The following is a 16,217-nucleotide window of genomic DNA, read 5'->3' on the forward strand; positions in this document are numbered from 1 at the left end:
TCCTGCTGCCATGTGTGGAAGCCTCCTAAGTTCTGGGGCCTGCACCCCAACCTCAGCGCATCTCACCATGGTCTTCAGAGCATGCAGCTGCTTCTTCCCCCCGCCCCCCGTTTTGAATGCTGAGGCTCAGAGAGAGCATTCAGTGGCCTGGGTTTGCCCAGCTGAGATCAGCTGAGCCTGGCCTCTCTCAGCCCTGCTCTGCGCTGGGCCTTTGCCGAGTCGGCAGCCCAGGGAGGGCCCTGCTTACCTTCCCCATCTGCCTCCACTGCAGGTGCCCAGCAGAGTGCCACGGTGGCCAACCCAGTGCCCGGTGCCAACCCAGACCTGCTTCCCCACTTCCTGGTGGAACCCGAGGATGTGTACATCGTCAAGAACAAGCCAGTGTTGCTGGTGTGCAAGGCCCTGCCCGCCACGCAGATCTTCTTCAAATGCAACGGGGAGTGGGTGCGCCAGGTGGACCACGTGATCGAGCGCAGCACCGATGGGAGCAGTGGTAAGGCTGGGCTGGGCCAGCCCCGTCAGCAGCAAGGCCAGGATGGAACTAGCTCTGTGCCCACCACCTCCTGTGTCACCAGGCAGGGCAGGATTCCCACACCTGGGACCCATGTGTATATGCAGATGCCTGCCCTGGGAGATGCCAGTCCTCACCAGCTTGGCAGCAGAGAAAGAGGGAAGTCCCCACGGACATGCACAAAATGCCCCAGGGTCTCAGATCAAGAGATGGCACAAGGGGCTATGCCTGAGCCGGGACTGGGCCAGGCAGGGCCAGGGGCAGCCTGGCAAGAAGGTGCCAGCAAAGAAAGGGGACTTGGGGGAGGTGGGTCCCAGATAGCTAAAGAGCTGTCGGACCCCACGTTCGTTTCCGCGTGCGTCCATTCATTCATTCATTCATTCACTAGTTGCTCTGTTCATTCCCGTGTTCCCTAAGCAACCACACCCTGCTAGGAACACTACCCCCAAAGAGAAGCAGATAGAAGGGAGAGGAAAGCAGGGTTGAGGCTTCCCGGGACACACAGGGAGGCTCCTCAGCAGACATAAACTGGGGAAGGAGTAATAATTGGTCAGGGAGAGGAAAAGGGGAAGGGCACCCCTGGCAGGGGTCACGGCACAAGCAAAGGCCTGGAGACAGACAGCGCATGCCAGGCAGGCTCGGAAGTGAGGGCGCGGGGCTGCAGGGAGACTGAAGGGATGTGACCGTCCTGAGGGATTTCAACTTGTAGAGCTATGGGTGACACTCAGGGGCACATGTGGGGGCTGACAAGACCCAGAGACACAGAGGAAAGGGAGCCAATGGGACTCTTCTGAAAGGTGCAGAGGGGGCTCCAGGGCGATAGGCAGACTCAAGAAGTGCCCCTTCCGTGGGACACCACAATGCCCCACCACCAGTCCTGGCCTCAGGCAGCAGTGGACCACAGGGCTGTGTGCAGAGAGCCCTCGTTTTGGGTTCTGTCATGCCCCAAGAGCAGGACCAGCAGGCAGACCCAGAGGAGGTTCCAACAGCGCCCCTGTCTCCTCGGCCCTTTGCAGAGCACTGCATACATGAAGAGCCCTCAGAGTCTTCCCACCTGAGACACACAGCGCACATACTGTGGCGGACAGACCCACAGGTGGCCAAGATGAGTCCAGAGACATGCTGCCACTGGGGACAGGCAGGCAGCACCAAGGACTCACACTGATGTGGAAGGCACGCAGGCACCTTGTGTCTGGGGGGCAGGGGAAGGTTATGCCCAGGAAAGATTCCCAAAGAGTGGGGTAACATTTGAACTCAGGTCTTAAAACCACTTGGAAAGAGCACTTTGCAGGCCAAGGGGACAGGAGGGGCAGAGGCCTCCAGGGTGGCCGGGGTTTGGGCTAGGAAAGTGAGCCTGCGGGACAGACAGAGGCTCAGAGAGGCCTGAGGGAAGGCACTGTGGAAGGATCACAGGGCAGATGGGGACTGCAGGGTAGCCGTGCTGTGGCCTGGAGAACTGTTTGGGAGCCCTTGCAATCATTTGAATGGAGTTGAAGAGCCCTGCATCTAGGCAGTGCATGATCTAGTCCCCAGCAGCAGCCCGGTGTTTTATAGATGAGATTAAGACCTTAGGGCTGGGGACATAGCTCAGTTGGTAGAGTGCCTGCCTCGCATGCACAAGGCCCTGGGTTCAATCCCTAGCACCACCAAAAAAAAAAAAAGAAAGAAAGAAAAAGACTTCAGCTATGACCTTCTCAGGGTCCCCAAATGATTCCAACCAGGATTTTCTGGCCTACAGAAGTCACACTGCATCCTCCTCCTCCAGGCTCCACAGGAGCTGGTCTCCTTCCCACTAAGGGTCAGCTCCGCTCCACCAAGAGGAGCCTCAGAGGACAAGGCTGTCCCTGTACTCCGCCTGCCACCTCCCTGCGTCAGTGATTCCCAGCCAGGCCCTTGTGCCCTGCACTGTCCTGGCAGCCTCTCTCCTGCAGACCTCAGACATCCAACATGGACCTGCTCTGCCTCCCACCCTCAGGAAGGAGGGTATCAGTGACCAATATTGCCCAAGAAAGTTCTGGGCACCAGCAGCACTAGGGCCTCCTCCTGTCCCAGCAGAGGTGCCCAGAGGTCTTCCTGCCTCTGAGGACAGCTGTAGGGCCCCCGTGGTCCTGAAAGGGTCAGTTGCAAAACCTCAGGCAACTCCTCTCCCCTCTCTGGACTTAATCTGTAAAATGGGGATGAGGAAAGCCCCTTGCTGGAAAGAAGCCCCGAGGTCTCATAAGCCCAGCGGGAGCCTCCAGATTCCAACCAGGATTTTCTGGCCTACAGAAAATGGGCCCCACCCCACCCCAGGGCCCAGTTCCACTTTGTGACATGAGTTCTCCGACTGCTATGGCAGGTTCCCCCAGAGAAAGGACAGGGGAGGAGGAAGCTGCAGCCAAAGAACTGCTTTACTGCCTCTTTGAAGACCTTTCCCAGAGCCTCCTGGAAGGCTCCAGTCTGCCCCCATCATTAAAAACACCCCTGCCACCACACGGTCTCAAGTGCATAGTTTGGTTGGGACTCAGGCCCTTGCCTGAAGGAACCGTCTTGGGCCCACGCCAGCGCCACACGGACAGCCTGCAGCCTGTACTCCCAACAGGCTCCAGGGCCTTGCTCCATTCAAGTCCAGCAGAGAACAGCGCACAGAGACACATCCCATTCTAACCTCCAAGGCCCTGTCCTGCCCTGAACATCCAACCTCAGGCCTCCCAGGGCCAGCTCATCTGAATGTTCATTGATCTCATTGATTTCTCAACCCAAAGCCACTGAGTGCTTTGAGGCAAGGAGAAAAGCTTTCCTTACTGATCCACAAACATATCATGGCAGTGACACTGTGCAATGCACAGACCAAAGACCCTGAACCAGGACTGGTCTACGGTCAGACAGGAAGGGCGGGGATCAGGGCTCTGCCTCAGATCTGTAGCCCCTCCTACTCATGTATGGGGTTGGGGTGGTTGGAGGACGCCCTCAGGAGACAGTGCCCATCTTTTGCTTTCATTCCCCATCAAGAAGCCTGGAGGAACAGACCAAAGCCAGAAAGTGCTAGAACCCAAACCTGCTACCCCTATAAGAGCCTGAAATTTGAGAAATCAAGCATTGGAGTGAGATCTGGGAGTGTGGTTTATTGTGCATTAAACAAACTGGTTACTCGAAGCAGATTGAGAAGGTGAGAATCTATGCCCAGCTTGGCCTCAGGGCCCCAGCCAACCCTCTGCCTCCCACAAAACTCAGCACACCCCAGAGCCCCCTGTGTGCCCTCAGCACTCACATCCCTCCCTCCGGCTTCTTCCCTGTCCCTCCCCAAGGTTGGCACCAGCTCACATTTACCAGACAGAGGCAGACAGCCATACCCAGAAACTGCTCCCCACAACCAGGCCGCACGGCAACCTGCAGGAGAAGAGGGCACCGTCCCTCCCATCAAGGACCAGGCGGGGCAGGGCTGGGCTCCCCACCTCTCAGAGCTTGTGGGGCTCTGGGGCATCCCTTGCAGAGGTGCCCTCTGGGGCTGGGACACTGTGGATAAACTTGGCCCTCGTTCATGGCAACAGAAAGGAGAAGAGGAGGTGATGGGACAGAAGTGGGAGAGAACAAAAGGAGAAAGGGAACGCTTAAATTTAGTGCAGCTGTCCTCAAGCTGGGTCGCCTGGGTATGTGAGGCTGCTGAGGGGGGACGGGGGCTCCCCCTGCGTATGGGGGTCAGAGAGAGCCATCAATAGACCCGTCCACCCAGGTCAAGTGCCTGGTTCAGAAGGTTCTGGAGGTCTCCACGGCTAACTCCAGAGGCAGAAAGGAAGAAGACAGGGAAAGACACCACCCACAGTCCCCTCTCAGACGCCCTAGATCTCCGTGTGCTTTGCAGGTAGCTGGTGCCCAGGGGCCCCCTCCTACACGTGGACCCTGTGAGGGACCCGTGGGCAGCAGAGTAGGAGAAAGTGCCCAGAACGGAGGAAGGAGCCCTGCAATAGTAATCCCAGTCACAAGTGACCCCCCCTACACACCTCCTGGCAAGAGCAACAGGGACAAGTGAGGAAAATCTGGGGGCCCAGTGAGAGAGCGGAAGAGAGTCCACAAGGAGGGGCATGGGAAGGGGTCAGGGAAAGACATGTCGGAGAAATTAAGAAAGAAAACAGCCTCCACGCCACTCAGCTCAGCTGGGCGCACTGCTCCTCCTGCGATGCTGCCCTAATTGAATTTCTCTGTTAACAATGGAAACACATCGGCTGCCTGGCCTCTCTCCCTCTTTCTGATAAGCCAATGACCCGAGGGAAATTGGGGTCAGGAGGAGGAGAAATTGGAAACAAACAGTCTTTTCTCACTCTGGGGACACTGGTTTTGGCTGAAGACCAGGGGAAGGGAGGAGGACTGGCATCCCCTCTTCCGTGTGGACAGGGCCTTCCCAGCACTGCCCGCCATCGGGGTCCAGGCGTGGCAGAAGGCAGAGCTGAGTGCACCCCAGAGAGGGGTCCCCCGCCCCCCACCCCCGGCGCAGTCAAGCCAGGCAGAGCAGGTCTCTGACCTCTAATCATTGGCCAGCTTCCGCTGATGGCCCCTCACCCTCTTCCAACCTTTCTCCCTAAGGGATAGGCACCCCAGCCAATCCCAGGGTGACAGCAGAGTCCTGGACTTTGGGTTCACACAGCCCTAGGTGCTTGTTCACTACTCTGAACCTCACTTCCTTATCCATAGCGTGGTAACGACTCCATGGAAGGGAGTGAATTGAGGAGCCCCCCCCACACACACACACATACACGGGAGACTGTCACTAAGTCCCAAGGGCCTGTGACCATACAGCTGCAATTACATTGGTAACAGCTCTTACCACAGCATCACCTTCTGAATCTACCTGCTGCCCTCCAGGGATGGGGCAGCCCCTTCCTCTCCCTCTTCCACCCCCAAAGGCCCCTGAGCTCAACTGTCTCCCCACCCTTTCTGCCTGGGATTGTTGGAGGTCAGAACTTGTTGCCCAAGCTCCACCCGAAGCCCCTTCAGGGACATTTCTGTTAGTGACTCCAGAGAAACAAAGTAAAATGAACGAAAGTTCTAGAAACTCCACTCCTGACCTTCAGAAGATATAAATCAACACTCCTTTGGGCCACCTGGTTCCCTCCAGGTTGAGGGTTACCCCCAGAGCCCACTCTTCTGCCATGGATGAGATGAGGAGGCTGAGTATGGCCCTGTGTCCCTAGGGCTGCCTGCCATGGAGGTCCGCATCAACGTGTCCCGGCAGCAGGTAGAGAAGGTGTTCGGGCTGGAGGAATACTGGTGCCAGTGTGTGGCGTGGAGCTCCTCGGGCACCACCAAGAGTCAGAAAGCCTACATCCGCATCGCCTGTGAGTCCTGGGCCCAGCCCGTGGCGGGTGTCATCAGGAAGGGGGGTGACGGGCTTCCTGGAGGAGGGGAGTCTGAAAACCCCACAGTCCTGACTTGATGGATGGAGGAAGTGCCTGGGGACAGCCCTCTCCATGTCCCCCCAGACTCTTGGCGTTTCCTTCTGCCATGTGTCCTGGCCTCTGAAGGACCAAAGAACAGAGCTGTGCAGGCTGAGCCAGGCACGTAGGCAGGAAGACTGTCTTGTTCTTTCAGATTTGCGCAAGAACTTTGAGCAGGAACCGTTGGCCAAGGAAGTGTCCCTGGAGCAGGGCATTGTGCTGCACTGCCGCCCACCAGAGGGCATCCCCCCGGCCGAGGTGAGAGGGGGCCCCAGTGCCTACTCCACAGGTGGCGGGCTCCCAGCTCCCTGGTTCCCCTGCCTTGCTCCCCACCCAGATTGCCCTCCTGCAGGGCCGCTCTCTCTCTGGGCACTGCCAGCAGGGCTAGCCATGCAGTGGGTCGCTTCCCCCCAGGTGGAGTGGCTCCGAAACGAGGACCTGGTGGACCCATCCCTGGATCCCAACGTGTACATCACGCGGGAGCACAGCCTGGTGGTACGGCAGGCCCGTCTGGCTGACACGGCCAACTACACCTGTGTGGCCAAGAACATTGTGGCCCGACGCCGCAGCGCCTCAGCTGCTGTCATTGTCTACGGTGGGTCCCAGGCTCCCCAGTCACATGGGGAATTACTGAGGTGACATCGGGGGACAGACATGTGGCTGGCAGGGTGGAGAGAGGTCATGGAGCTAGGACCAGGTGGGCCAGACGTGGCCTGACTGGAAAGGACAAGGTTCCCATGGTTGTTGGGGAAGACAGGTGTCTGGGCAGAGAGCTGGGACAGGTCGGTGGTCATCTGGTGCAGGGTACAGTATGCAAAAGGAGATAAGGGACAGGAGGGGATCTAGGGAAGACACCGGATCACCTCCTGTGCTCCTGAGTCCCTAGATGGGCGAGAGGCTGGGGCCTGGACTGACGGAGCGCGGGAGCACCTGGCAGGAGAAGGGTGTTTCCTGCAGCAGTGCTGCCAGGCCCCGGAGCCGCGGGCACAGCTTGGCCTCCCCTCCAGGCCTCCTCTTCCTGCACAGCCACAGCCCAACCACTTCCAGCTCATGGTTCCTCTGCCCTCACGCCCTGTCCCCTGGGCCAGCATGTCTGAGGAAGCCCCCGCTCCCTGACCCCAGTCCTTCTCTGTCCGGCCAGTGAACGGTGGGTGGTCGACGTGGACCGAATGGTCCGTCTGCAGCACCAGCTGTGGGCGCGGCTGGCAGAAACGGAGCCGGAGCTGCACCAACCCGGCGCCTCTCAACGGAGGCGCCTTCTGTGAGGGGCAGAATGTCCAGAAAACAGCCTGCGCCACCCTGTGCCCAGGTACCAGCGGCCACTGCCTCCCGCATCGCTCCTCACCACGCCATCTCCGTGCCCTGGCTCCATCGTGCCCACCAGCCTGTCCCCCCATGGCTCCATCCCACCCGCCTGCCACACAGGGCCAGGCTCAGGCTAAAGGCAGGGATCGGGGTCCAGTGTGCAGTTGGAGTCAGGGCTCAGCGTCCAGGCTTGGGGTTCAGCATAGGGTCTCAGTCACAGGGTCGAAGGGACAGTCTGAGGACAGGGTTGAGGGCTCAGCCTGGGGCTATGGAATCCACCTGTGCCTGGGACCAGAAGGGCCATCACATGACTGAGCCCTACTGCCCCAGGACCAGGATGGCCTCCCAAGGGTGGGGAGAGCCAGGCGGCCCCTGGCGTCATCCACGCCTCCCTGTCATTAGCATGTGTCATCCAGGCCAGCTGGCACTAGAGGGTGTGCAGTTCGGTGGGCCTGGCTCTGGCATCGCACCTAGGTCCAGGCCAGCCCGCCCTGCCTGGCCCACCTACCCAGCGGGGCCACCCCGGCAGACCACCTGGGGCTGGCTTCCCGGGCTGACTGCGCTGCCTCCTCTCTGCCCGTGTTGTCTCATCTAGTGGACGGCAGCTGGAGCCCGTGGAGCAAGTGGTCAGCCTGCGGGCTCGACTGCACTCACTGGCGGAGCCGGGAGTGCTCTGATCCAGCGCCCCGCAACGGAGGTGAGGAGTGCCGGGGCGCTGACCTGGACACCCGCAACTGTACCAGCGACCTCTGTGTGCACAGTGAGTTCTCTCTGTCCCCGGGTACACCTCTGGTTGCCAGGAATGGCCCTGCCCATCCCTGGGGAGGTGTGGCTAAGGCAGGTGTGGCCTCTGCCACAGGCTGCGTTCCTCTCCAAAGCTCAGGGCCTTGGGGATACTCCTCATCCCTAACACACCCACACACATGCCCACGCATGCTCCCACCTCCCATGCCTCCAGAGACAGGCATGTATTTGGCTCATTTAGCCCTGTTTGCTCACCCAAACACCTTCCTGTCCCACAGCCTCACATCCACCCCATCCCCCAAGCGCACACACAAGTCCTGAGGGAATGCCAAGCTTGTGAGGGCTGTTAATTACAAGGCCATAACTAACAATTAAAGATCTCTGTTGGATTTTTTTTCTCTAGAACACACCCTCCCCCATTCTTTCAATTAAAAACCTAATTATCTGTGTCAATTCTTTTCTGATGGACATTTCTTCCATTATGGCAAAACCCTTCTAAAATCAATATAGTTTCCTCCAGGTAGTCGATGCTCCCTACCCCTGCCCAGCTCCAGAACTGGGGGAGGCAGATAAGGAAGAGGGGCCCGGGACTGAATAGGAATCACACAGTAAGCAGATCCATTGTGTATTAATCTGTTTTCCATTGCTATAACAAACTACCTGAAGCTGGGCTCTTGGTGAAGAAAAGAGGTTTGTGTAGCTCCAAGTTTTGAAGGCTGAAAGTCTAAATAACACAACACTGGCTCTGACAAGGTCCCTTTTAGCTACATCATTCATGGTGTATGGCGTAGTAGAAGTGCATGTGAGAGGGAGAGAGTACATGGCAAGGCAGGAATCCAGAGAGAAAAACCATGGAGGAACTGGTCTTGCTCTTTTATAACAAAACTCTACTCTCACAAGCACGTACCAGGGTCCCAGAAGAACTTCCTCCACTCTCACACCACCACACTGGGAACCACCATTTCTAACATATGAACGGTTGGTGGACATCTCAAACCCTGATTTGGGAATCCCAGGAGCTCCCCTTCAGCCCGGTTGGCGAGCAGCTCCCCAGAAGAGCAGGTAGCAAGCTCAGCCTAGCAGCCAAGCCCCAGGCCACCTGCCCTTTCCTCCTCCGTTTTCCCTAGCAGCCCCCTTGGCCTGAGCCTCAGGCCTGTGAGGGGTGAGTTGCAAGCCAGGTCGTGGTGGGTGCAGGGCTGGCACACACACACATGCTGGCACCAGGCTCCTTGCCACAAGTGTGCTAACGCCCAGGAGTGCAGGAGTGAGTACCACTGACCTCTCCTTCCCAGCCCCTGTCCCCTGCATCTCCCAAGGCCACACTCTCTCCTGCAGCTGCTTCCGGCCCTGAGGATGTGGCCCTCTATGTGGGCCTCATCGCTGTCGCCGTGTGCCTTGTCCTGCTGCTGCTTGTCCTCATCCTCGTGTATTGCCGCAAGAAGGAGGGGCTGGACTCGGATGTGGCCGACTCGTCCATCCTCACCTCAGGTTTCCAGCCCGTCAGCATCAAGCCCAGCAAAGCAGGTGAGGAGGCCCCGTCCCCAGCGCTCCTTCCCGAGCCCCTGTGCCAGTTGCCACTGAGGAAAGCCCCCCGCGCTGCGCCCTGAGTCTGTCTTTGTCCCCACAGACAATCCCCACCTGCTCACCATCCAGCCAGACCTCAGCACCACCACCACCACCTACCAGGGGAGTCTGTGTCCCCGGCAGGACGGGCCCAGCCCCAAGTTCCAGCTCACCAATGGGCACCTGCTCAGCCCCCTGGGTGGTGGCCGCCACACGCTGCACCACAGCTCACCCACCTCCGAGGCCGAGGACTTCGTCTCCCGCCTCTCCACCCAGAACTACTTCCGCTCCCTGCCCCGCGGCACCAGCAACATGGCCTACGGGACCTTCAACTTCCTCGGGGGCCGGCTGATGATTCCCAGCACAGGTAGGAAGGACCCCGAGTGCCCCAGGGAGCCTCCAGTTCCCTCCTGGGGGCAGGACAGCCCAGATGTCCTCCTGGGCCACTCAGCTCCGGGAGGCCCCTGGAGCAGGCCTGCAAGGAGAGGGGCAGGCCGGGAGAGGACCCAGTCATGGCTGTCAGTGGTGCCAGGCCAGAGCTCTGTCCCTTCTGTTGCCTGTGGACACAGTGTTGTCCCTTCCTCTGCACAGCCAGCCAGCCAGCCTGTACACGCCTGCCCTTGGACCCAGGGGTGGGCCAGGCATCCGCCCCAGGTGGAGAGACGCGACGGCAGACCCAAATGAGAAGAGCGCAGGCCGAGCACAGGGCCCCTGAGAGCCCGGCTGCTCCTGGCTTCTGCCTGTCCCATCACAGAAACCCCGACAGGGTCGCAGAGACTCCTTGTTAGAGAATCCATGGACCCTCCTGTGGCCATCTTGGGGAGACGGCCACAGCCTCCAGTGAGGCTGGCAACTCCATCCTCCATCTAGTCCCTCAGCTTAAATGACCCTAGGTGCCCCGGATTTCCTTGCCCCTCTCTGGCTGCTCCTGTTGCCTAAATGTAGGTGTGCCTCAGCACTCCTTCCTGGAGCCTTTCTCCGCTGAGCAATCTCACCCACTCCATGGCTTTAATCACCGTGTCTCTGCCGATCACTCCCACTCCTCCATCCCCAGCCAGAACCATACACCCAGCTGCTTCCTGGGCAGCTCCATCTGGATGTCTCACAGCACCTCAGATTCCTTGTGCCTAAAACAGAACCGTCTCCCACCCTCCCCCAGAGACATCCTCTTCCTTGGCTTTCCCCAGCTCATGGACAGCACAATCTGGCTGCTCAAGCCAGGAACTGGCTGGGGGTCACCTTGACCTCCTGCTCTTCCTCATTCACCCCCTTGGACCTATGCCAGCCTCAGTCATACACCAAGTCCTGTGCTCCTGTCCTCCTGTTTCTCGGCTTTCCCAGATGCTTCTCCTGGCTCAGGCCACCACACCCCTTATCTCAATGCAGCTCCCATTTATCATGTCCCTCCCCCACTCAAACAAACCCCTTCTGGGGCTCCTCCCTGCTCCCTGCAAAGCGCACATGACAAGGAAGAGATAACCCATCCCCTTCTGGCTAGAGCTGTGGCTTCTTCCCCCCCACGTGCACGGTCAGCACATTGCATAGCGGCTATGGACCATCAGCACCTCAGAAACACCGTGTGACCTTTGCTCATACGGGTCCCTCTGACCCTTCCACTGGCTCATCTGCTGCTCTCCCTTGAGTCTTGGCCTGGTGGCTCTTGTGAGTACCCCTCTGGACAAAGGATGATGACGAACCCCTCAGTGGTGTTAGGGTGAGGAGGTGAGATGGCACCTGTTGGCTCCAACAAAGAGGCGAGCAAACGGGGGTCCTCCGTGGCCCTCAGCCCTTCACCCCTGGCAGAGTATGTAGGTGCCACTGCTCCCTTCACCCTTCCTGCAGTCTGCTTGTCCTTCTCCTGGCTGGGCTGAGGGCTTTCGTGAGAGGACCTCTGTTGCTTTCCCTCACCTTCCCGAGCGCCTGGCTTTAGTGTTCAGCATTAGCATTTGTTGAGTGCATGTGCAAGTGTTTGTGCCTCCATCACAGGGAGCATTCATACCGGGATGTCTGGGATTGTCACCAACTCCAGCAACATTAGGTACTAGGGGACAGTGCAGGCTAGTGAAGAGAGGCAATGACTGTATATGGGATCAATGGCTTCCTTTTTCTGGCTTCAGTTTTCTCTGAAATACAGTCATGCATCACTTAATAACAGGGCATATTCTGAGAAATGTGTCTTTAAGTGATTTCCTCAGTGTGAACATCATAGTGTGCGCTTATGAAAACCTAGGTAGCAATGATGTCACTAAGCAATACCAGCTTATGGGACCAACATTGTAAATGCTGTCTTTCATTGACAGAAATGTCATTATGCATCAAGTGACTGTCCAGCCACCTCAGAGCTGCCCACTCTTGAGAATATCCATTTGCTTTTGGATTTTGTGGAATAAAGTTCTAGAATGTTTCCCTTTCCCCCTGTCCTGAGCAGGGCGTCCCCTCTTGATGTAGGACTCCTTATTCTGTGGCAGGGCCACTCCTCCAGCCCCCTAGAGTGACTCCCTGGCCCTGTTCTGGTGGTATCCTGCCCCGCTCCATCCTTAACCACCCCTCTGATGGTGCTCCTGCAAGGTGCACTTGACAAGGCTCAGGAGGCTGTTGAAGGACCAGTCCTCAGAGGGGGCCAGGGCTGATGGAGAGGGGAGGAGGGTAGTGGTTCCAGAACCACTCCAGGCTGGGCTGGAGAAATTGCTGGAAGGAGAGCAGAGGTGAAAGGCCTTAAGTGCCAGGAATCTGAACTTTATCGCAGAGGCAGGGATATGCCCTGGTCCCAGCCAGTCCCTTTGGATGACAGGGGAGATAAGGTCAACATCCCTGGCACCTTCTGTTCCAGAGTTTTCTATGCCCAGGCTAAATAGGCATGCTTCTCCCACCCAGGTTCCCTCAGCTGTTCTTGGAATCTCCCTGACTCATCTTCATGCTAGTGTGGGTGGTGGGACAGCGTGGTAGTTCTTGCAGCACCTCTGTCCCCAGGCCGGTCCTCAACGGGAGACTCATGGAGGCACTACTGGTAGAGTGTGCATGTCTTGCAGCTGGTCAACCTGGCCTCTTCCTGTCTGTCACAGGAATCAGCCTCCTCATCCCTCCGGACGCCATCCCCCGAGGAAAGATCTACGAGATCTACCTCACACTGCACAAGCCAGAGGACGTGAGGTGTGGGCTGAGTCCTGCTGCCGGGCGGGGAGGGTCCGGCTTGCTGCTTTCTGTCTCTGGGACGCCCCTGCCCACTCACCCCTGTGCCTGGCCTGAGGGAGGGCAGAAGAGCCACACCCTAACCCACCAGGCTCTGTAGTCCTCAGCCCTGGGTGCTGCTGCCCTGCCCGAGGCCCGGCGCCCTGGCCCCTGGTCCCCAAACAGGCCACTGACTCCTTTCCCTCCCCACCCATATTTCCCCACTTGAGGTTGCCCCTAGCTGGCTGTCAGACCCTGCTGAGTCCCATCGTTAGCTGTGGGCCCCCCGGAGTCCTGCTCACCAGGCCCGTCATCCTCTCCATGGACCACTGTGGGGAGCCCAGCCCCGACAGCTGGAGCCTGCGCCTCAAGAAGCAGTCGTGTGAGGGCAGCTGGGAGGTGAGCAGAGATCAGCCCCAGCCTGCCCACCCCCAGCGCTGGCCTCGTAGCCTCCTGCTGGCTCAGGCGAGGCCCTCAGCAGCCAGTTGGCCCTGAGCCACCTCCAGAGCCCTCCCTAGTCTCTGGCTACTTCTCAGAGCTGAGACTGGCCTAAGGGCTCCCAGATTGGGTAGAACTGACCATTGGGCCCACCCGCAGGACGTGCTGCACCTGGGCGAGGAGGCACCCTCCCACCTCTACTACTGCCAGCTGGAGGCCAGCGCCTGCTACGTCTTCACCGAGCAGCTGGGCCGCTTCGCCTTGGTGGGAGAGGCCCTCAGTGTGGCTGCTGCCAAGCGCCTCAAGCTGCTTCTGTTTGCCCCCGTGGCCTGCACCTCCCTCGAGTACAACATCCGCGTCTACTGCCTGCACGACACCCACGATGCACTCAAGGTAGGGCCCTCCCCCGGCTGCGGCCCTGTGGGCTGACTGCCCAGGGCTCTCAGCATGGAGTCCCTTGCTTCAGGGGCAGTGGAGAGGGGCTCTCCCAGCCCCCAGGCCCTGCTGACGGCCTGGACACTGCAGGAGGTGGTGCAGCTGGAGAAGCAACTGGGTGGACAGCTGATCCAGGAGCCTCGCATCCTGCACTTCAAGGACAGTTACCACAACCTGCGCCTGTCCATCCACGACGTCCCCAGCTCCCTATGGAAGAGCAAGCTCCTTGTCAGCTACCAGGTGAGGAGGAGCCCACTGTCAGCACTCAGAGGCTGCCACAAGGCACACCTGACGCCTGCTGTCTGCCTTCCCCCAGGAGATCCCCTTTTATCACATCTGGAACGGCTCGCAGCAGCACCTGCACTGCACCTTCACTTTGGAGCGTGTTAGCCCCAGCACCAGTGACCTGGCCTGCAAGGTGTGGGTGTGGCAGGTCGAGGGTGATGGACAGAGCTTCAACATCAACTTCAATATCACCAAGGTGGGCAGAAAGGACAATGTGCTCCCACCACCGTACCCCAGAAACACCTCCCACGTCTGCCCTGCCACCAGTCCCCCTCACTGCCCCCAGGCCCACCTCCTTCTAAAAACCACTTGGCGCCTTCCAAGTGTCCTGGGGTGAGAGGTTCACAGGCAAATGAAACTTGAAGAGTGGTGTCAAGCAGGGTGTGGGAGCAGGGCTGGGGGTGCTGCAGGGGTTTCCTCAGGGAGGGCTTGGTACCGGGCCTTGAAGGTTAAGCAGGAGTTGACAAGCAGCAGGGTGGGGAAGGACATTTCCAGCAGCAGGAGCTGAGGAGGGAGGACTGAAGGCAGCAGGAGCAGTAAGTGCTGGGTGGTGGCAGGGCTGACCGAGGACTCAAGGTAGGGGAAGGGGGCCGGAGAGCGCCTCTGCTCACTGGCTGAGACTTTGGGCAGGTTGTGCACCTTTGATCCTGGGGTCCCTCTGAAGTCCAGAGAATAGGGCTTGGCACCGAGTGAGGGGTGCTCAGGAAGCCCCAGTGCCCACGCCACCTCCACGTTCTGGGATGTCTGGGAGCTGCCCCAGCGGAGGTGGCAGTGAGAAGCATTCTAACACCATGTCCTCCTCCTTCCCATCCCCAGGACACGAGGTTTGCTGAGCTTCTGGCTCTGGAGAGTGAAGGGGGGGTCCCAGCCCTGGTGGGCCCCAGTGCCTTCAAGATTCCCTTCCTCATTCGGCAGAAGATCATTACCAGCCTGGACCCGCCCTGCAGTCGGGGTGCCGACTGGCGGACTCTAGCCCAGAAACTCCACCTGGACAGGTGGGTGGGACCCAGGCAGGGAGGGGTTGTGGAGGCCCCCAGCAGTCCAGGTGGGGCAGGCGGGGCAGGCGGGCAGCCTGCAGGGCCCTGCAACTTCCACCAGTGACTGGGGCTGAGGGGTGGTCCTGTCCTTGGTAGGCTGCCGTGTGAGGTGGCAGCCCGGGGTGAGGTCAGGCCACTGATGGGCTCTCCTCCTCTTTGCAGCCATCTCAGCTTCTTTGCCTCCAAGCCCAGCCCCACAGCCATGATCCTCAACCTGTGGGAGGCACGGCACTTCCCCAACGGCAACCTCAGCCAGCTGGCAGCGGCAGTGGCCGGACTGGGCCAGCCAGACGCTGGCCTCTTCACGGTGTCAGAGGCCGAGTGCTGAGACCAGCCAGGCCCATAACGCCTACACTCTCACCAGCTTTGGCACCTGCCAGGGACAGAAGCCGGACAGGGGCCCTACCCCCGCACCAGGGAGAGCTGCTTGGACAGGCCCCCTCCCGGCCGAAGTTGTCCCTTAATGCTGGCCCTTCAGACCCTGCTCCAACTCCCATCCCTCCCTGGCCTGCCTGGCCAGCCTGGCCCAGCCACCTGCTCACACTATGCCTGGCCCCCGGGCCCAGGGTGGACAGTGCCTGGAGCCCAGGTTGGGCCCAGCCCATCTGTGTATGTGTGTGTGTGCGTGTGATGCTACCTCTCCTCCTGCCCCTCCCAGGGGCCCGCATACACACGGGCACATGTGTACACGCTGGGCTCGGAATGAGGCCCCTGGGGCTCCTGCCTGAGCTGGGCCTTATGCAAACATTTCTGTGCCTGCTGGGTAGGGGCACGCCTGAGGGGCCTGGCTCCATGCCTGCCGGACTGAGGACCCCAGCCAGACGGGCTGGCCCCTGGATTCAGGCACACAACCACCACACGGGCATGTGCCCATGCATGCCTTGTGTGCCCATCTCACATGCACCCCTTCCCGGGTCACGCAGACCCCCACCACCACCACACGCATCTCATGCTGTACACCCAGAGGTCACTCACGTCTCACGCCTGGTGTCGGTACACATCTGCCTCACATGCTGCCCTTCTCCCACCCACCCAGGGACACCCGATGGCTCCTTCCCGACCCTTCCCCTGATCCCAGCCTCGAGGTGCCCTGCCCGGCGGGGCGTGTGAATATGCAATGGGAGTCCCGGGCTGTACAACGGCGAGTGTGTGTGCTGTGGCATGCCCGTTCCTAGGGCTGGCCGGTGCCCCCATGTGGGGCCTGTCGTGTGAAGCTTGTGTCCTGACTCTGTCTTAAGTGCATTCATGCACTTATACTTGGCCTTATGTACACAGCCTTGCCCGGCCGCCGGGGCGCATAGGGATTTTAGCGGACGTGAA

At 59.5% G+C, this 16,217-nt stretch overlaps 1 protein-coding gene across 1 annotated transcript in view; it reads left to right on the forward strand.

Moving 5' to 3' along the window:
- Unc5a (unc-5 netrin receptor A) overlaps positions 1–16,205 on the forward strand; it is a 61,936-nt gene extending 45,731 nt beyond the window's left edge. The window contains exons 2-15 of the mRNA XM_027940994.2: positions 272–493; positions 5,680–5,823; positions 6,077–6,180; positions 6,337–6,517; positions 7,823–7,987; positions 9,307–9,495; positions 9,599–9,901; positions 12,597–12,684; positions 12,933–13,101; positions 13,300–13,533; positions 13,666–13,815; positions 13,892–14,056; positions 14,677–14,855; positions 15,060–16,205. Of these exons, the coding sequence (XP_027796795.2) occupies positions 272–493; positions 5,680–5,823; positions 6,077–6,180; positions 6,337–6,517; positions 7,823–7,987; positions 9,307–9,495; positions 9,599–9,901; positions 12,597–12,684; positions 12,933–13,101; positions 13,300–13,533; positions 13,666–13,815; positions 13,892–14,056; positions 14,677–14,855; positions 15,060–15,225 (2,459 nt within the window). The 3' untranslated portion in view covers positions 15,226–16,205. The remainder of the gene's footprint in view (positions 1–271; positions 494–5,679; positions 5,824–6,076; positions 6,181–6,336; positions 6,518–7,822; positions 7,988–9,306; positions 9,496–9,598; positions 9,902–12,596; positions 12,685–12,932; positions 13,102–13,299; positions 13,534–13,665; positions 13,816–13,891; positions 14,057–14,676; positions 14,856–15,059) is intronic.
- The last annotated feature ends 12 nt before the right edge of the window (positions 16,206–16,217 follow it).

Source organism: Marmota flaviventris, chromosome 5 (assembly GCF_047511675.1).
Source record: "Marmota flaviventris isolate mMarFla1 chromosome 5, mMarFla1.hap1, whole genome shotgun sequence".
NCBI classification, from domain to species: domain Eukaryota; kingdom Metazoa; phylum Chordata; class Mammalia; order Rodentia; family Sciuridae; genus Marmota; species Marmota flaviventris.